Here is a 22,001-nt window from a genome sequence, read left to right as displayed (position 1 = left end):
CAACGCACTCAGACGAATATAATATTGTCAGCATATATTGTCAGTCAGACACTGACAATCAGTGACAATTTTAAATATTTGACATTGCATCGGGAATATGTTGAGTTATTGATTAAATATTATTGATATATAATGTATTTGATAAATAATTGATTTAAGACGTGAACTTAATAAAAAGTTATTTATTGTGTATTATTTGTGGAAGATCCAAGCAGAGAATACATCAGGATAATATATTCTGTGATCCAAGTATTTTGTTGTTAAAGATGTTCAAAATTGTAAGCGTTCCATAACAATATATTATTAAACAATCACTTTAACACTTTTTCTCTTTTTTCGATTGAGTATTAGTCTTTGTTGTACAAATAAATTATTACAATCACTGAATACATAGTTAGTGAAAAAATTATCACATTTATTAACTGAATTAATAATTTGCAATTATAAAAATAACAGTTATCCAAGAACATTCAAAACCCATCTCTTTAAATTAATGATGACATTTTCAAGTAGAATGACATTCTAGTAATGTTTACATATCCATACCAGTGTGAATTTTACTACACGTAATTTGCCGTGTAAAGACAGAAAAAGTAGGGATACACGTAAAATATTTGCGAATTATGTACCCATAGCCTTAATATATTTTTCAAATTGGGCTCTGTACCGCCATTCTTTATTATATTACGAATACGTGTGCCAAATATCTCGAAAAAATATTCAAAATTACAGCCGTAATCTTGGAACGCGTTTTGGCTACCTGTTGATCGCTACTGTTTCCTCTTAACATTTTTCAGTATAAGAGAATAATGTTAGAATTGACCGATCTAGAAGTTTATTTGTTGTATCCTTAATATTTTTATTTCTCAGTACCGTATCCTATTACTATTACAGTTCATATTGTTTTGCTTGTTCTTTTACTTATAATGTCTTTTCAACTCGGCTTTTTTTAGTCTTTTGTTGTCACCTGTACTTTTTCCCCCAAATGTTATTTAATTTTAACAATTAACTGCAATACTAATTTTAGTGCAGTCACTGAAGGTGGATATGAGCTATTACCTCCGATTTCGTTGAACCTCCATCAATTTGCATGAAAATTGGTGAGTGTTTAGAGGATATCTCAAGGAATAAAGGGGACATGGTGCCAACTTGCGCTTTTACCCTGGGGGTGGCTGCCATCCATTCTCGGTGGTGAAAATTATTATTTTATCTCGGTGGTGAAAAAACTTTTTGAGGTATTAAAGATCAAAGATTTTAGTTTTTCTTGAGAAAAATGCATGTTTTTAACCGATTTTTCATCAATAACTCAAAAACTATAAGTTTTTTCAAAAAATTATTATTACCAAAATTGAAGCCAATAAAAAACTAAAAAAACCTCTTACTAGAAAAACCTTTTAATGTTAACTAAAAGTGAGTTATAGGTAATTGAATGTATATTGTTTTCGGCGAGTAAAAAAATCTAAGTATTCAAGCTGAAATAACGGGAAAATGATGCATTTTATAACATAAACTTATTAAACATTTGTCAAAGTACTTAAAAATATCTATCAAATGAGCCCCGAACATGTTGATAGCATTAAAATTTACGATCCAAAATTTTTTCAAAACTTATCTTTTAAAAATGTTTCCAAAAAATGTTATTGTTTTTTTTTTAATAACTTCGTTCATTTTCACGATATCAGGTTTATCTAAAAACCATTTAAAAGATAATTCCAAGGGATATTTAAGCACGTTGAATTTATTCTTTTAAACCCCTTACTTTTTTTAAAATAAAAGGTTAAATGGCCCCGGTTGCATGGTTCTTACAGCAAAATTTAAGATTTAAACGTTTCTATCTCGGTTATTTTTTACCCTATAGAAATAGTGAAACAGGTAAAATATTTGACACGGACAAAACTAAAATTTGGTTATATATAATTTTTTACGTATACTGAGTATTTTTGGAGTTATTACCAAATGAATATGAAAATTACAATAATTTTAAAAATTCTGATTTTTTAAATTATAACTTTTTTTCAAAAATATGCATTCTTAACCAGTCAAAATTATTGAAATCATTACTTATGCTGATATAAAGAAGTTCTTGTAAGGATTACTATAAATTTTAATTTTTGTGGAAATGGCGTATGTTTAATTTTTCACTTTTTCCTAAAAAATTCGAAAGGGTTCTTTTATTTTCATCATAACTTGCTTAATTTTGACGCCATTAACTTGTTCTGAAGCTCATTTGATATGTATTCCGAAGTACTTTGACAAATGTTTAGCAGGTATATTTTATACATTGCATCGTTTTCCTGTTATTTAAGCTTGAATACTTAGATTTGAGTACTCGTCGAAAAAAATACACATTCAATTGCCAATAACTCACACAGAACTAACATTAGTTTAGTTCTTTAAGTGAAGAATGTATTCAGTTTTTTATGATCTTCAATTTCAGTAATAGTAACTTTTTTGTAAAAGCTTATACTTTTTGAGTTATACGTGAAAAACCGATTTAAGACATGCATTTTTTTACGAAAAAATAAAATTTTAACTTTAATAACTCAAAAGTGTTGATTTATATTAATAACTTTATATAATAAATTTTGCTTAAAATTTGTCCCTCTATCGATTTATAGCGTTATTTTCAATAAAATAATTTTCACCCCCGAGAAGGGGTGGCATCCACCCCCAGGATAAAAGCGCAAGTTGGCATCATGTCACCTTTGTTCCTTGAGGTATCCTCTAACTACTCACCAATTTTCATGAAAATCGATGGAGGTTCAACGAAATCGGAGGTGAAAACCTTCAGTGACTCCACTATTTGTAATATAATAATTTTAGCAATATTAATAATTTTTCAAATAACTGCTGTTTGCTAACTTTTTGAATTATATATTTTTTATACTTAAATATAGAAATTGTTGGTATAGCTGTTTTGGGGTTTTAGTCAAATTTGTAAACCAAGATTATTGAATTTAGGGGAGTGCATTTAGATCTTCACTTCGGAAAAAATCAAACAAGATAAAACTTTTTGTAATTTCATTAAGAAATGTTTAATAAACAACATATCAAAAAGTTCTACTCGAGAAGTGGGTGCTTCATTTTTTATTAAACAAATGAACAGCGAAGTTAGATGTTTTTTTAAATAACTCCGAAAATATAATTTCTAGAAAAAAACTGACTAGACCATTGAAAAATTCAGAAAATTTTACAAAAAAAACCTTATATAAAGATTTTTCTAAAATTAAATCTCTAGCTTCTGTAATTTTTTATTTATAACGCTAAAGTCACCCTTCTCACACACATTGACGCAATGTAAACTAGCGTTGGAAGAAGTGCACGGTTGAGTTTTTTTAATGTAATTCTTTAACTAATGGATCAAAATAAATTTTACAAATTGGACATGAAAGAAGATAAAATAAGCTATCTTACGGTTGTAATAAAAAGAAATAAAATGTATGGACATAAGTACGGTGTGGGCGGAAAATGAGACTTACATGAATTTTGTTTAAAAATGATTTAAAAATGTGTAACTAATACAATTTTACTTACAAAGCTCTCAAATTTGCACAACTTACCTCTCGATCATCTTTCTAAACGATGTTTCATTCAAAAAAAATCTCAAAAATTTAATTCAAATAATACGCTGTCTCAAAAAATGTAATTTTTGAAAACTTCGTAGTTCTACAGAATTCCCACCACTTTAAGACGGTATTACTCAAGTTTGAATAAATCTAATACAATTTTTTTAATATTTTTTTAAAGCCTAGGATGTAATCTTTAAAAAACACTGAATTATTTTAGATTAAAAATGAAATAAACAATTTCTTTTTGAGAAAACTAAGAAAGATAACAAAAATGTAATACAAAAACCGAAAATTACCAGCTGAAAAAATGTATATACAGAGTGATCAAAACTTTTTTCTGTAAAACTTATCTAAAATTAATTTAATAATAAGCTTCAAAAATAATAAATGTTCAAGAAAAAAATTTTTTTTAGCTCTTATACAGTATGTCTGCGTAACTTGGAACCTATTGATAACTTTTTTAATATCAGTTTTACGAAAAAAAGTTATTCTTTATAAAATACTCTGCATCATATTATATAACATAAGATGCAACCATCAAATATCAAATTTTGTTAATTTTGTACGAGGTATGTCAAAAAATATGAATTTCACTCAAGAGTAAAGTACCTTTATATTTCACAATATCGAAAATTTTTATAAAGAAAAGTTGTTTGGAATTAAAAACTATGTTCCAATATGTAATTATATCCTTCTAATCGAAAATTTGTTTTTTTTTGATATTGTTTCAAATTAATTATACCAAACATCATTAAATTTTCACTTATTATTTATGATAACTGATTTTTTATTAATTTTATGAAGAAAGTTATTCGTCATAAATAGCTGTGCATGGTCTAACACTTAATATGCAAATATAAAATATTATATTTTATCAATATTATACGAGGTATTATGTAAAAAAATTGCATAAAAGTGTAATTGCATATTGACACATCGTTTTTAATTCTGAACAACTTTCCATAATAACAATTTTCAGTATTATGAAAAATAGAGGTATTTTACTCCTAACTGAAATTTTTATTTATTGACATATCTTGTACAAAATGGATAAAAATTGATATTTTATGATTGCATTTAAAGTTTTAGAATATGCAGAGCTTTTTACTAAGAATAACTTTTTATTTATGATTCCATTGCAACAATTTTTTGAATATTGAAGAGATAGATTTTGAATAATTGGTTCTTTCTTTCTAATACATTTTAATTTTTAATATTTTTGTGAAAATTATTTGTTTATCTTTTTTTTAAGAATGAAATTCCATATTTGTTTGATTGGATTCTACTTGTTTTTCATTTAAATATCCGCCATTTTGGATCCGCCATTTTGAAATTTACATTTTTAATCTTTAATTCAGATTCAACAACCTGTTAAAAATAAAGACAATAAATGTTTTAGAAAAATGTTCTTTTTAGAAAATCCGCATTTTGGATCCGCCATTTTATAGTTTCTAATGTTAACATTTAAGTTAGGTTTATCAAAGCTCTCAAAAATAAATATATGTAGAAATAAATACATTTTGTAAAGAAATTATGATTTTACAACTATTTTTTAAGTTATCCGCCATTTTGGATCTGCCATTTTATAATTTAAATTATCAAACTTTGATTCAGGTTCAGCAACCTCTCAAAAATATCCACATATATGTAAACAAACACGTTTTATAAAAAAATTCGGATTTTACAACTGCTTTATAAGGAATTTTAGGAAAAAATCCGCCATTTTGAATCCGCCATTTTGAATTTGCAAATTGTAATGTCAGATTCGGGTTCAGCATAATCAAAACTAAAATAAAAACATTTTTTATCAAAATAAAATGTTGAATTCACCCATATTCTTAACATTATTTATACAAAACAATTGTTATTGTTTAAACAATTAATAAACAATTAGCGGCGAAATTTGAGAGTAGAACTTTTTACTTTAACATATTTATAAACTAACAAAAAAAGTTTTAGAAAAACCTTGTTTGATTTTTTCCGAAACATTGTATCTTCTCGTTCTAATTGCACTCCCCTAATTCGCGAATACAACATTTCAACCTCTTTATGTACCGTATTCAAATAGAACATTAGTGGGATTTCTATTCATTTATGTTATGCTCTGTATGTTGTACCAATTCTAAAAAGTAAAATTAAAACAAACGTTATGTATTAATATGAAATGTGTTTTATGCTTTAATTACATAATCTTGAAGTTGTCGATGGCCGTTCGGGGTAATTTGGCCTAGGGCCGCAAGTACCCCAAATCCGGCACTGGATATTTGATACATGAATAATGATACTAAACGACGATCGAATGGATTAGAAATCGGATTTATTTATTACCGTTAAATATATGTATGAGAAGAGGAAATCTCGCTCAGCTCACCAAGACGACGGGGTTCGGAATATGGTCGGGGTACGTTTAACTCACATATTATATCTGATTGGTTATTCTCCGTTCAGCACACAGAGAATGCCCTAATAGATTTCCGTTCCGTTCCGTCTTTTATACTGTCAGAGACGGTATAAAAACACGGTTTGTCTAATACATAGGCATACTCTGGACGATAAAATTATAATAGGTTTGTTCTAGCATCAGTTTCAAACGGTTTGAAACCATCAGCGAATATTCGACCAGCGCGAGTAGAGGGGATAGCACTGGTAATTGTATTATGTCCTCTCACTGACCAACTGTTTGCTGACGGTTTCTGACTAGTTTGACTGTTTGCTAGAACAAACCTATTATCATCACAAGTCAATCGCTACTTATTTTGCAGTCTAGGTAAGTTATGTTGGCAATTATTTTATTGTATTTCTTCTTCTTGTAGTTCTTTCTCTTATCGGGGGTTGGCTATCATCACAGCTATCCGTACCATATTGACGGCGGCTCTGCAACTATACCACTCTCTTAAGTTTCTCAGCCAGGAAATTCTTCTTCTACCTAAGGATCTTTTCCCCTGCATTATGAGCCTTAATATCTCATATTTCGTACCTCTATGGTTTGTTTTTAAAACAAGAGGAGTAAACTAAAAAGACAGATTCACACCAAGACCAAGAAAGTCACTAGAAAAATCACCAAATACATCTTTTTTGATTGATCATATCGGTTTTCGACGATAATCCATACATATTATATTATACTAATACGTCGCTAAAGAGTTCTAAAAACAACAGTTTTTTATATAAAAGTAGACTAAAAATCAAAAAATTAAGTAATAACGCAAAAAACACAAAAATTCGCCGATACAACTTAATTAACCTATAAAATGACAGAAGTGTCAAAATTTCATAAATGTCATTAGTGTCAAAATTTCATAACAGTTGAGTAAACCGGCCTGAGGTTGGACCAATTACAAACAAGCATTGCATTTGAATTACCCCTCTTAGTTAAAAAACAGATTATAGTAATGTGGCCCAAATATCCCAGCTTATTATATTTGAATTGTTTTATTTATAAAAATAAATTTTTGGTCAAATAATAGTGATCACAGACAAATAATATAGAAATATGAAGGTTGTAATCTTATTTTAATGTTTATAAACCATGAAATTTCCAGTAATAAAAATATTTTAACTTACCCCTGTACACCGCGACAAGTTTTTTAACTCCATCAACATTCAGACTCCAAGTTATATTCTGCACAACCTTAGAATGCGTTATTTTCTCAAAGATAAAAGTACCAGGCGAAAAAAGCAGCTTCTTCAAAACAGCAATCTTAATTTTCGAATTCACATCTTCTGGTTTTAGTTTTTCTAACAATTGCTCAAAAAATTTGTTAATGCTTTGTTTAAATTCTACATCTTGATCTTTGCCTTTCAGAGTTTTGAAATGGTTGAGCATCTGATGTACAAAATTTTTGGTTAAAATATTTGGAACAACAGATACATCCTCAAGCTTTTCCAACAGTATGGTGTATATTTTTGTTGCGACAAGAAGTTTATTCCTGTTTGGTATGTCTAAGTACCAATCTAGTTCTTCTAGAAAATGGTTCAAGTTGCTGGATGTTGCTGCTTCAATGCTTATAATGTCATAAACAGGATGTTGTAGGGAAGATAATTTGGGAATGATCTGAAAAGCAGAATAAATATATTTTTTCTACAACCGTGTTAAAAATGCAATTTTTAGCACTCCATACGAGCGATAAAAATGCTACTTTAAGGCACTAGTGCTTTAAAATTTTTATGGCACTGCAGTTCGTATTGACCGTATAGGCAATTTTTATGTAATGTCAAAAAAATATAAAAATGGAATGTCAGTCAAGTTCAAGTAAAAGTTTTAGAAAAAATATTGTATGATATGCGTGTTAAAACGTACATTTTTAAGGCACCCATGTGAATTGCAGAACTCGCTTCGCTGATAAAACTTTCACATGCGTGCCTTAAACGTGTACTTTTAACACTTATATCATAAATAACTATAAAGAGATTTTAGTTCAGTAAATGAACGGGAAATACGGCGATACCGTGTAATTTTCAGGGTCAGCTCCGAATTGCATGAAAATTTGGATTTAGGTTCTACTTACCTTCCACTTTAAAGTTGAACTTGAACCGTTGGTTGCTTTTACTTTGGGGGTGACAGTCACCCCTTCTGGGGGGTGAAAAAACGTTCGGTTAAAATAAGTCCGGAAATGGATGAGTTGGCCAATTCTAAGCAACTTTTGTTCTATATAGTTTTTTAAGTAAGTCAATACTTTTCGAGTTATTTGCGATTGAAAATGTTTATTTTTCAACAAAAAACCACGTTTTCACACAGTTTTTCGGAAATAACTCAAATACTAAGTATTTTATCGAAAAAAATATTCTTAGCAAAAATGTAGCACAGAAAAAAATGAAAATATCTGTGTATTCGTGAAGTCTATATAGACCCAGCAAAAGCAAAGTTGTAGCTCATGAAAAATATGTTCTTATTCGCCAAATTCCAAATCAAATATTTCAACGTGAAATAACAAAAAAAAATGAAGCAGTTTTCGGGAAAAACCCATTATTTTTGTGTAATTTATTAATATTTTGTATTTTGACAACGACGTCCGATTTGGTCCGATACCCCGAGAAGTAGTAACTATCACCCCGCAAGTAAAAGCAACCAACAGCACAAGTTCAACTTTGAAGTGTAGGGTAAGCAGAATCTAAATCTAAATTTTCATGCAATTCGGAGTTGACTATGAAAATTACACTCCAAAACGGTCATTTACTGGGCTATTTAAGCAGAAGCTTTGGAATGGATGTAAAAATGGAAGTAAAAAAGAAAATTCACAATACGATAATAGTGCCAATAATAACATACACAATAGTCCTGTCGCCAGGGGGGGTACAACGGCCTCGTTAATTCAGATGGACTTACTCAAGTTTTTTTTTATGTATTTTGACCCGTAGAACACGAATTTTTTGGGTAACAGTTGATCCGAATGTCGATAAGATTGTTATAGACCAAGAACTTGAGGAATCAAATAACAGCGATTTTTGGCAAAACAAAACAATATTTTGTATTTTTTGGGCCATTTTAAGTAAAAAATATTTCTACAAGTTTTTTCGTAGGATGCACAGTTTTCGAGATAAACGCGGTTGAACTTTAAAAAAATCGAAAAATTGCAATTTTTGAACCCGAATAACTTTTGATTAAAAAATAAAATAGCAAGTCTGCTTACCGCATTTGAAAGTTTAAGTCAAATTATATCGGTTTTGATTATTTGCATTGGTAAAAATTTATTTTTTTATTGTTTAACAAAGCTATAAACATGTAGGGTTTCCCGTGCTTTTACATGCGTTTTAACGCATGTAACGTAGAAATAGTCTTGATTGCACTAGTACCTATTCTACCTACTCGTTCGATTTTAAATGAGAAATCATAGAAACATCACTCACGCACTAGTTGTTTGTAGCTTTGTTTAACAATAACACAATAAATTTTTAGCAATGCAAATAATCAAAACCGACATAATTTGACTTGAACTTTCAAAGGCGCTAAGCAGAATTGCTATTTTATTTTTTAATCAAAAGTTATTCGGGTTTAAAAATTGCAGTTTTTCGATTTTTTCAAAGTTCAACCGCGTTTATCTCGAAAACTGTGCATCCTACTAAAAAACTTGTAGAAATATTTTTTGCTTAAAATGACCCAAAAAATACAAAATATTGTTTTGTTTTGCCAAAAATCGCTGTTATTTGATTCCTCAAGTTCTTGGTCTATAACAATCTTATCGACATCCGGATCAACTGTTACCCAAAAAATTCGTGTTCTACGGGTCAAAATACATAAAAAAACTTGGGTAAGTCCATCTGAATTAACGAGGCCGTTGTACCCCCCCTGGCGACAGGACTACAAGCAAAAACTGGATAAAAAACATGAATCAAAAATAAACGCAATTGAAATGAAATATTTGAGAAAAATGTGTGGAAAAACAAAATGGGACAAGATAAGAAATGAAGATATCAGACAAATGAACAAAGCAGAAACCTATTACTGAGTACATTGAACAGAAGCAAATGTTCTAGTTCGGGCATATTAATAGATTGGAACCAGAAAAAATTACAAGGCAAATATCAGAATTGGAAAGTAGACAGAAAAGGAGAAGGGGAAGAGGACGAAAATGCGAAAAAGGAAGACTAAAGAGAAAAGTATTGAAAAATTAAAGGTAATGACCAAAAATAAAAACGCATAATAAAAAATGGGTAAGAGAAAACTGACACGACAAACTGGCACCTGAGAGGGAAAAATATATGAGAAGCAGAATTTCCATTCCTTCTCTAATGGGCACAGCAGAAAGTTTTATATCAAGTATATTGGAATCACATACAATGAAAGATAAGAATGAACAGGAGTATTTTGTAAATCATGGAAACAATACAAAAAAAACTGATAAAGAAAAATCATATTAAAACTAAATTAAAAGCTAAAATGAATATAAAAAAACACACCATTAAAATCCGACACAATTTTCCTATATTTTCTTCAGATAAAACTTCAGGATACACTATAACAGATTTCAATTTTTTTGGTAGTTGTGGATATTTTTTCTTCATGTTGTTTAGTAAATATAAAGAATCCAAAGTATAATTTTCAAGTGGTTTTGACACTTCATCTTTCAACAAGGGACACAAAGCATAAAAATCTTTGTCTTCAACCTAAAATACAGAAAAATTGGTAACAATAATAACTACTTAATAATAGATTTTTTCCAAAATGTAATTTTTGTATGGTCCAGAAATCAGCATGAAACTGCTTGTAGCAATTTTTATACAAACACATTAAATATAGTACGTTCTTTAAAGGTAAAATATAGCAAAACCTCTAAATTTTAAAGAACCGCTTGTATTGACATGAAATTTGGCATATACATAGCTAACAAGTCAAAGAAAAAAAGTGATATTGTACCGATGTGTGCTTTTGCTCTAGGGGTGACTTTCACCCCCTTTTGGAGGTGAAAAATATATGTTCGAAATAAGTCCGGAAATTGATAAAATGTCCGGAAATTGATGTTATACTCTGGGCTAATTAGCAAAATTCATGGAAAAGTTATTTACCAGCAATTTTATTGCTGGAATCGAATTATAAGATCCTATATATTAATAATATAGGTATGCAAAGTCCGCAGATAGTGTGCTACTTTTTTTATAAACAAAATGGCGCCGACAAATCGTATTTTTTTCAATAATTGCTCTATAACTCCAAAGATTTTAACATTAAAACAAAAATACCCAAATAAAAATTCACCGCAATTAAATTCTGCATAGAGACATGTTTTTCCCGATTTGCTCCGACGAAAATTTTCCTCGGAAAATGCGGGTTTTCCCAACAAAAACTATAGTTTTCAAATAAAGTTTTAGGTAAGTAAATATTAATCAATTATTAAATAACTTAGTGACATCAAAGCTTTCTTGGTATAGATTGTAATTCCAGAAGCCGGTGAAAATTAAACGAATATTTTAGCAACAATTCAATTGTTAATGAACAATTTACGATCGCAATAATAACCAAAATAATCATGATACATTGATCAAACTTATAAAGGTTATAAAGATGAGATGCTTATTTAATATTTTATCGACAAAATATAAATTTTTTGTTTTTTTGCATAATTATTAAATTTTGAAAAAAAAATAGTTATAATACGCTGGTCTAATTAGTAAAGTACAAAGAAAGGTTATTTACCAGCAATTTCATTGCTGGAATCGAATATTATGATCCTATATATTAATAATATAGGTATGCAAAGTCCGCAGATAGTGTGCTACTTTTTTTATTAACAAAATGGCGCCCCCAAATCGTGTTTTTTTCAATTATTGGTCTATAACTCCGAAGATTTTAACTTTACACCAAAAACACTCAAATAAAAATTTACCCCAATTTAATTCTACATATAGGCATGTTTTTCCCGATTTGCTCCGACGAAAATTTTCCTTGGAAAATGTGGGTTTTCCCAACAAAATCTCGAATTTCCAAATAAATTTTTTGGGTAAGTAATTATTTATCAATAATTAAATAACTTGGTGAAATAAAAGCTTTCTTGGTATAGATTATAACTGCAGAAGTCGGTGAAAATTAAATGAATATTTTAGCAACAATTCAATTGTTAATTAATAATTTACAGTCGCAATAAAAACCAAAATAATCATGAGACATTGATCAAACTTAGAAAGATTATAAATATGTGATGCCTATTTAATATTTTGTCGACAAAATATAAATTTTTTATTTTTTTTTCATAATCTTTAAATGTTTAAAAAAAAATAGTTATAAACAAATTAACATTTCTCAGAAATTGTTTATTATATTCTAATTTTAAAAAATACTTAAAATGCGTATTTCAAAGGTCTTGAAAATGAATGCTTCAAAAAAATTTTCCAACCATTTACAAAAAAGTTATGAAACAGCAAAGTAAATATACGATTGTTCCGTTGTTTATAATTTGTTTTAATTGTTTTGAAGCTTAAAAGTAAGTCTGTGGTACAATCTAATTACTCACAAAAAATATCACATATTAGTTCAATGGTTCTATTTTAATCAAAGATTAAAAATACTTTTTTTTGTAATTTTTAGCGCGAAATTAGGCTTGATACAGAGCCGGAGATGTTCACTCGAAGCGACTGACACGCTTTAAACTCGCGCGAGTTGTGTATGTGGACGGGTATAATACATAATACATAGCTACGGTACTGTATTAGTAAACTTTCGCGCGTGTAAATTACAAAAAAAAAATATTTATAATCTTTAATTAAAATATAACCATTAAACTAATAATCATTATTTTTTGTAAGTGATTAGCTTGTACTTTAAACTCACTTTTACGCTTTGAAAGAATTAAAAAAAATTATAAACAACGCAGTAATCATATGTTTACTTTGCTGTTTCATAACTTTTTTGCCAATGGTTGTAAAAAAGTTTTAAAACATTCATTTTCAAGATATTTGAAATACGCATTTTAAATATTTTTTAAAATTAGAATATAATAAAAACTTTCTGATAAACGTTAATTTGTTTATAACTATTTTTTTTAAACATTTAAAGATTATGCAAAAAAATAAAAAATTTATATTTTGTCGACAAAATGTTAAAAAGGCATCTCATCTTTATAAGATTTCAAAGTTAGATCAGTGTATCATAATTATTTTGGTTATTATTGCGACCGTAAATTATTAATTAACAATTGAATTGTTGCTAAAATATTCGTTCAATTTTCACCAGCTTCTGGAACTATAATCCAAACCAAGAAGGCTTTTAAGTCACCAAATTATTTAATTATTGGTAGATAATTACTTATCTAAAACTTTATTTGAAAATTAAAGATTTTGTTAGGAAACCCCGGATTTTCCGAGGAAAATTTTCGTCGGAGCAGATCGGAAAAAACATATCTCTATGCATAATTTAATTGCGGTGAATTTTTATTTGAGTGTTTTTGTTGTAAAGTTAAAATCTTCGGAGTTATAGAGCAATAATTGAAAAAAACACGATTTTCGGGCGCCATTTTGTTTATAAAAAAAGAAGCACACTATCTGCGGACTTTGCATACCTATATTATTAATATATATAATCATAAGATTCGATTTCAGCAATAAACTTGCTGGTAAATAACTTTTCCCAAAAATGGCCTATTCTCCGATAATCAGCCCAGACTATTAATACTTTTCGAGTTATTTGCGAGTGAATATGTTTTTTAGGAATATGATATTCATGAAAAATATGAATTTTTCTACAAAATAACCACGTTTTCAGACGGTTTTTCGCAAATAACTCAAAAAGTAAGTATTTTGTCGAAAAAAGTTCTTATCAAAAATATAGCACGTAAAAAAGTGAAAAACATGGTGAATAGATTAGCTCACTAGACCTAGTAGAAGCAGAGTTATAGCTAATGAAAAATAGGTTTATATTCGTCAAATTCCAAATCGTATATTTTAACGTGCCATAACCAAAAAACGAAGCACTTTTTTGGGGAAAACTCATTTTAACTTTTTTGATGAAACTTACAGATCATATAAATGATCAATACATACGCGACTAAAAACTTGTGAAGTGGTAACAATTAAGTTCATTTGAAATGCTAATTAGGGGGTGATTTTCCCGATTTCTTACAAAAAAAGGGACCAACGTATTTTTGATAAAAAATGCTTATTTTTGTTTTTAAAAAAAAATTTTTGCCTAAAAAGTAAACGAGTTACGCTCAAAATAAAGTTGGTCCCTTTTTTTGGTAAGAAATCGGGAAAATCACCCCCTAATTAGCATTTCAAATGAACTTAATTGTTACCACTTCACAAGTTTTTTATTCGCGTATGTATTGATCATATATGATCTGTAAGTTTCATCGGTTCAAAGTCCTTATTTTTGAAAAAGCTGTAGTTAAAAGGGTTTGAACGAGTCACTTATCACGAGTGTATGCAAATTTAGAAACACCGAATCTTAACCAATGTTTGTCTTACAGAAAAACAAAAAAATAGAAAATATTCAGAAAAGTAAAGCCGACTTTTTCTATTGTTTAAGATTTTTGGCATCTCTAACAATTTTTAAGTTATTATGAAACAAAGAATTTTTTTCAAAATTAAAATTTTTAAAAATTTTACTTAAACCACATTTTTTCAAAAATAAGCACTTTGAATCGATGAAACTTGCAGATCATATAAAAACAACATAAGTAAAGTAACTTGTGAAGCGGTAACGATTAATTTCATTTAAATTACTAATTGGGGGTGACCTTCCTGATTTTTTTTGCCAAAACAAAAGGGACCAACTTTATTTTGAGCGTAACTTGCTTACATTTGATGCTAGAAATTTTTTTATAAAAACAGAAATAAAGCTTTTTTTTAAACACTTTAAGAAAGTTGTTATGTGTTTTCCCCCAGAATGCTTCATTATTTGGATATTTCACATTGAATTATTCTATCTGGAATTTTTCGAATATGAACCTATTTTTCATTATCTATAACTCTGCTTTTGCTAGGTATAGAGACCTAATATATACACCATTTTTTTTTCACTTTTTTATAGTTTTGCTAAGAATATTTTTTTCGACAAAATGCTTACGTTTTGAGTTATTTGCGAAAAACCGTCTAAAAACGTGGTTATTTTGTTGAAAAATGAACATATTCACTTGCAAATAACTCGAAAAGTATTGATTTGGTGAAAAAACTGTATAGTCAAAACAAAAGTTGCTTAGAATTAGTCGGTTTATCCATTTCGGTACTTATCTTGGACATATATTCTTTCACCCCCGAGATGGGGTGAAACTCACCCCCGAGATGGGGTGAAACTCACCCCCAGGTGAAAAGCACACATCAGCACATATCACTTTTTTTCTTTGACATGTTGGCTATGCCTATACCAAATTTCAGGTCAATCCAAGCAGTTCTTTAAAATTTACAGCAAATCCGTGAAAGAATGTACTAATAATACATTTGTCCCTTTACTGAAATGATCGTCATAAAACTGTCACTAGACAAACATAATTTTTGTTAGAACAATCTGAAGGACGATGAGATGAACAATATTTTTTTTGTTAAACATATTTTGTTTACTGCGCATGAGTGTTATAGTCACATGATGGTTTTTCAGGTACAGGCACCAAAATCTGTGGTACAGCTACAGCACTGGTATGCTTTACTAATAAAACACTAGTTGAATTTAATACTTACTTTTTCAAATATGTTTGTGATGAACTCAAACGCTAGTAATCCTTGATAAGTACGTTCTTTACTGGCAGTTAAGATACATTCAACAATTTTTAACTTTTCTTCATGAGTTGTTTTAGACCAAAGATTTGATCGGACGATTGCCCCGCATGCTAATATTTGACCAGTCAAAATATCTGCATTTTCCTTTAAACATAAAATATTGTGTTAGAAAGTATTAATTTTACCAAGAACAAATCTGTGCCTTATTAGATATATAATGACTAATGATATATAAGATCCTTTCTATAGATTGTAAATCGAGTGTTGCAACGTTATAGCCAGGGAGGTAGTGTCAAATTTGACCGGAGCATTTTAGCATGGCTGGTTTCTTTTTATTTAGGTAGGTGTTTCAAAGCTTATTAACAAATGATGTGTCAGCTGGCCCAAAACCGGGGATTTTAGTCAAGAAAAGGTGAAACATGAAAGTTGATGGACCAACGCTACAGCTTAAATATCAAATATTTATATACGTTACTCAGAAAATTTAATGGATTTGCTTACTTGGCTCCTACGTTTCACTCAGGAGATCGGGGTTCAAATCCTGGCGCGGAAAACTCTTTTTGTTTTTTAAATTGATATTTTATTTTGAAAAATATTTATTTTTATAATACCACGTTTTTATTATTTATACGAGACAATATAAAAAAATCTGTATGTCTTTTATAGAATCGCAAACTAGGCATTTTTGGTCATAATATTATGATTGATCTTAATAAGCAAATTTGTTGTACATGAACCCCTGAAGGTTCCCGAGTTGGTAAGACCAACAATCTAAGTGAAAAGGGAGATATTATTTGTTATTTTTTGGACAAACTGTTTTTTCTTAATTTTATATGTTGTGAAACCGAAAGATACAACCCTAAATTTTCACTTTTCTATCACCAACCCCCATGTTTTAATAGCAATCTAAATGTTTCCCTATTCTCTATAGTAAATAAAAATGAATGTTTGTCTGTACCTATGTCCCTTATAGAATCGCAAACTATGCATTTGGTAGAAAAAAGTATAGGTACGCAATATTTTTTAGTATTTTTTGGCTTTCTGGTAATTTTAGGTATTAAACATTCAAACATTATTTAGTTTTAAGGCGGTACGAAGTTTGCCGGGTCAGCTAGTTATTAATAAAAAAGTATTAACTTTTTTAACTCTATTAATTATTAAGTATATTAAGTATACATTATTAAGTATTAACTCCTTCCTGGGTTCATGTAAGTACAAAAACTTTGCTTGAGGTCATCATATGATTAAATGCATAGTTTACGATTCTATAAGGGACATACCTACAGACAAAAATTCATTTTTATATGTTATAGAGAACAGGGAAATAATTAGATTGCGATTAAAAAAATGGGGGTTGGTGATAGAAAAGTGAAAAATTAGGGTTGTATGTATCTTTTGGTTTGACATCACATAAAATTATGCAAAAAACAGTTTGTCTAAAAAGATAAAAAAATGTCGGGAGGGGGGTGGGGAGACCAACCCCCTCTTTCACTTAGATTGGTCGTACTAACTCAGGAAGCTTCAGGGGTTCATGTACAACAATTTTGCTTATTAAGGTCAATCATAATATTTATGATCAAATGTATATATGCTATTTCATAAGTTCTATGCATAATTCTATAAAAGACATACAGATTTTTTTATATTGTCTCGTATAAATCATAAAAACGTGGTATTATAAAAATAAATATTTTTCAAAATAAAATGTCAATTTAAAAAACAAAAAGAATTTTCCGCGCCAGGATTTGAACCCCGATCTCCTGAGTGAAAGGTATGTGCTAAGTAAGCAAGTCCATTAAATGTTCCGACTAACGTATATAAATATTTGACATTTAAGCTGTAGCGTTGGTCCATCAACTTTCATGTTTTACCTTTTCTTGACTAAAATCCCCGGTTTTGCGCCAGCTGACACATCATTTGTTAATAAGCTTTGGAACACCTACCTAAATAAAAAGAAACCAGCCATGCTAAAATGCTCCGGTCAAATTTGACACTACCTCCCTGGCTATTAGTAAAAACAAGGTTAAAGCTTTTTAATATAAACATACTTCATAATATAAACCTACAATGTGTATACAGCTAATAATATGTAGATTTAGTTCATTTATACCAAAGATATTATGGTTTCATTGTGTACAAATTTTTTCGTATATGACGCCTCAAATGTGTCTAAACCATTCAAATCTTGAGGCTCATATATGAATTAAAGTAATAATTGTCATTTCCGCTGTCACTGGGCCCGTGTACGTCAGATAAGATCTCGGCTGATAGTTTTTAATTGTTGTTGTATCATCATCATCATCATCATCAATGGTGCTACTTACAGCTCTATGAAAGAGCCTCGATCTTCCCAAGTCTATTACACCAGTCAGTCCTATCCATTGCCAACCGTTGCCAGTTTGCTGCGCCTATTTTTCTCCCATCCTCATCCACACCATCCTTCGATCTGAGTTTTGGCCTACCCCTCTTTCTACTTCCCACAGGTTGTGACATAAGGATTCTTCTAGGAGGTTGTTCTGCTGTGATCTTGCTAGATGTCCTGCCCATCTTAGTCTTCCTATTCTTATAAGAGATACTACGTCTTTCCCACCAAATATATGTTTATATTGTCCTTTTCATGAACATTTTTCAGTTCGTAACAAATGATAGGAAAAAGGGTAAGTCCGTGATAATACACATTTATGACATTTATTCTAACATGACATTTTAGTTAAATCTGACAGTTGTCACATTTTATTTTCAATTTGGAATAAAAACAAATCAAATGTGTTTCTTGCATTTATAAAATGGTATTTTCTTTGATTTGTATAGTCTTATAAATTATACAGATTATATTTGTAATATTATTATCTAATTAAAAAAAAATATTTTTTTATTATGGCGCCATCTATCGACAACTAGAATAACTAGAATAAATGTTGTAAATGTCTGTAAGAACGGACGTGCCTTTTTTTCTGTCACATACAATTTAATGCGTTAGAAAGAAATCGAAAAGCTGTGACGCACTGAAAGATGATCATGAGAAAAAGAATATCTGTCGTATACCTCATAGTTGTACCTCCTCCAAACACCATTTTCACAGATGCCACCGAATATTTCTCTCAGAATCCTTCGTTCAAATATAAGCAGGAGGTTTTCGTCTGCCCTGGAGATGGTCCATGTCTCCGATCCATATGTTAACACTGGTTGTTTAAGGGTTTTATATATGGTCATTTTTGTTTTTTGACTTCAGTTTCTGCTTCTCATATGTCTACTCAGTCCAAAATAGCATTTGTTTGCTAGGATTATCATTCGCTTGATTTCTTCCGTCATAACGTTCTCCTTGGTGGTCAGGGAGCCTAAGTATGTGAATTTGTCCACCACTTCAAAGGTGGAGTTATCAACTCTACCTTTTGGTGACCGATGTTTCTGGCTCTATTGTTGGGTGTTGATGCCATCATCTTAGTTTTTTCCTCGTTTACTTGCAGACCCATATTTTTGAGGCGTTTGAGAAGGTGGTATACATTTATTCTAGTTTGCGTGTTGTGCGGGCAACTAGGTCCAGATCATCTGCATATACCAAAATTTGCGATGATTTATTAAAAATATTTCCTCCGTTGTCTATTCAGCCATCTCTGACCGCCTTTTCCAGAGCTATGTTGAAAAAGAGACATGCCAGCGCATCTCCCTGTCACAACCCAACATGCGTTTCAAACGCCTGTTAAATTGTTGTTGTATACAATATTTTAACATTGGAAGCGTTTCAATAAATTCGCTCAACACTTTTTTTGTTCGGCAGACACTAATCCACCATATTTCATGTCCTTTTTTAATTCTATCAGCTAATTTACAAGAAACAAATTGTTTTAGATGACAAAATCACCAATCACCATAAAATAGGTTAAGTCTAACCACCACAAAATCACCAATCACCATAAATAGTTAAGCCTTTTCTTTCTTATTTGAGTTTTGGTTTTTCGAATTTGCAGTGTTGCCAGTACAAATTCTTTTCATATGCATATATCATTTCGAAGAACATTCAAAAATACTCATTTAGATTCGTATACGAAATTTTTCATAAGTAAACAGATTAATCCTATATTGAAAAAGTCCCTTGATGTAAATGAAGAACTATTAAGTTGGAGAATATTCAAGATGTCATTAAATAACCTAGTCTCTATTCATCTCTATAACATCTCTAGTGAAGTCTAGAATGTCAGAAAATGTACAGTCCGTCTAATTTACTTACCGTTGCAAGTCATTATCTACGCCAGAGATCTAAGTTGACATAGTTGCCAAAGTATAAAAAAATCCTGAATCCATTTTAAATCAAATGGATCACATAATTATTGTAAACGTGGATTATACAACAAAACAAATTAATATTCAATGTAAATAAATAAAATCTTTAGAAATAGAGAACAAGAATTAAGTTATAATCTTACGTTAAAGTAAATAATAAAAACAGTAAATATAATAAAATAAATACTTACAGTAAAGAATATAAACAAATATGAAGTGTCATCACCGCAACTGGCAAATAAATGTTACCAATTTATTCTAAAATGTCATATTCGTTCAATTACAGTTACAGTGTGATCCGAGCAAATGTGCTTCATAAAAACGCTCTATAATCCATTTATACAAATTAAATGAAACATATTATTGTGTATTTCTTTAGGTTAACATTAATAGAAATCTTCAAATATTATTTATACGCGTATATAATAAAATATGTCTAGTGGCTGTAATTCCAGTGTACTAGGCAAAATGATTCTAAAAAAGAACACACCGACCGCCTAAATATTAAGTGTTGGTATCATGTGACGTCACAGGCTATGACGCGGATGACGTGCAACGGTAAGTAAATTAGACGAAGTATATATACACATAGAGAGTTGACAGTTTATAGAACAGTTGTATTTTAAGTTTATAGTTGTCATGTGTTAACACATTGCCTGCCACACGCCTTTCTCAAAAAGTTTCATGGGGCACCACACCAAAAAACTCTTGGAGGCCATGTCAGACAGATATGACTGACGGAAATTTTTACAGTGGTTCGGTCATATATGATTGACATGATAGCTTTTGAATACTGTTCTATCACTGAGAATTACGCGAGAGTAATTTTGTTGTTGTGGAGTCCAGTGATGCTTCATTAAAACATTCGTGGCCCTCCAAGAAAAAATGATGGAAAATAAAAAAAAAATAGTTTTTATTTTTGCCATTCAAAAGTGAAACAAAAACAGGAAAATATAAATTTATTACATATGAATATTTTTAAAGCAGTCCAAAGGTTGATCAGGACAACCACAGCAATAAGTCATTACTATTTTCACTTTCTTTCTGGCTTGCGATCTTCCTAGAGAACTAATCAAATGCCTGTAACAAGGCAATACAACGAATTTTTTTGTCTTTGGTCAATGCATGTCCTGTTTTTTTCATGGGTTCTTCTCTTGGTTCTATGTCTACCATTTGTTGAACCAGCTGTGAATGCGAATGACATGACCTCTACCAAATAAGTTTTCATGTAGGCCATATCAGTCACAATTGGGTGACGATTTTAAATAAAAAAAAATAATGTTTTTTATCATGCAATAATTTTTTGCTGAAAACATGATAATCTAGACGTAAAAACCTTTCCCTATATCTCCTTTTTTGCTGTGGCCTCACACAAACTCATATTAGGGCCTATTCTGTTTTTGTTGTATGTACCTGATTTAACGTGCGGATGGCAGTCAAAATCAGTTTCATATGCCGACGATTTAAAGTTATATTACTGTCCCGATATTGTTAATACTCTTCAGTGGCCTTAATCAGCTATCAGAATGGAGCATGAAATGGGCTATTCCAATAAATTCGCGTAAGTGTTGTGTTGTTCAATGTGGATATAATAATCCATATAAAACATATTTTTTGGATGGAGTTCCTCTGAAATCGGTACAGGAAGTTAATGATTTGGGCGTTACGGTCAACCAAACGTTAAATTGGTCTACTCAAACAGCAAAAGTAGTCAGCAAAGCTAACTCTGCTTTATACCTCATATCAAAAGCTTTTCCTAGAATGTCTCCAGACCTGTTTTTGAAACTCTATAAAAGTTATGTCAGACCTCACCTGGAATTTGCGGTATCTGTTTGGTCACCTCATTTACAAAGAGATATTAATTTATTAGAAGGAGTACAACGAAGAGCTACTAAGCTACCTTTTAATTATGCAAGATTAAGCTATGAAACTCGATTAAGAAAGCTTAAGTTGTCTCCATTGACTCATAGAAGAGAAGAGGTGATTTAATATCTACTTATAGAATTCTTA

The 22,001-nt window shown here is 30.1% G+C and overlaps 1 protein-coding gene across 1 annotated transcript in view; it reads right to left on the bottom strand.

Annotated features, from left to right (window-relative positions):
- Positions 1 to 22,001, bottom strand: part of LOC126881572 (myb-binding protein 1A) — a 41,078-nt gene that overhangs the window by 11,246 nt on the left and 7,831 nt on the right. Inside the window, exons 3-5 of the mRNA XM_050645896.1 lie at positions 15,672 to 15,854; positions 10,467 to 10,673; positions 7,134 to 7,623 (exon numbers count right to left, since the gene is read on the bottom strand). Coding sequence (XP_050501853.1) covers positions 7,134 to 7,623; positions 10,467 to 10,673; positions 15,672 to 15,854 — 880 coding nt within the window. The remainder of the gene's footprint in view (positions 1 to 7,133; positions 7,624 to 10,466; positions 10,674 to 15,671; positions 15,855 to 22,001) is intronic.

Source organism: Diabrotica virgifera, chromosome 3 (assembly GCF_917563875.1).
Source record: "Diabrotica virgifera virgifera chromosome 3, PGI_DIABVI_V3a".
Classification (NCBI taxonomy): Eukaryota; Metazoa; Arthropoda; class Insecta; order Coleoptera; family Chrysomelidae; genus Diabrotica; species Diabrotica virgifera.
This window is presented reverse-complemented; position numbering and strand designations above follow the sequence as displayed.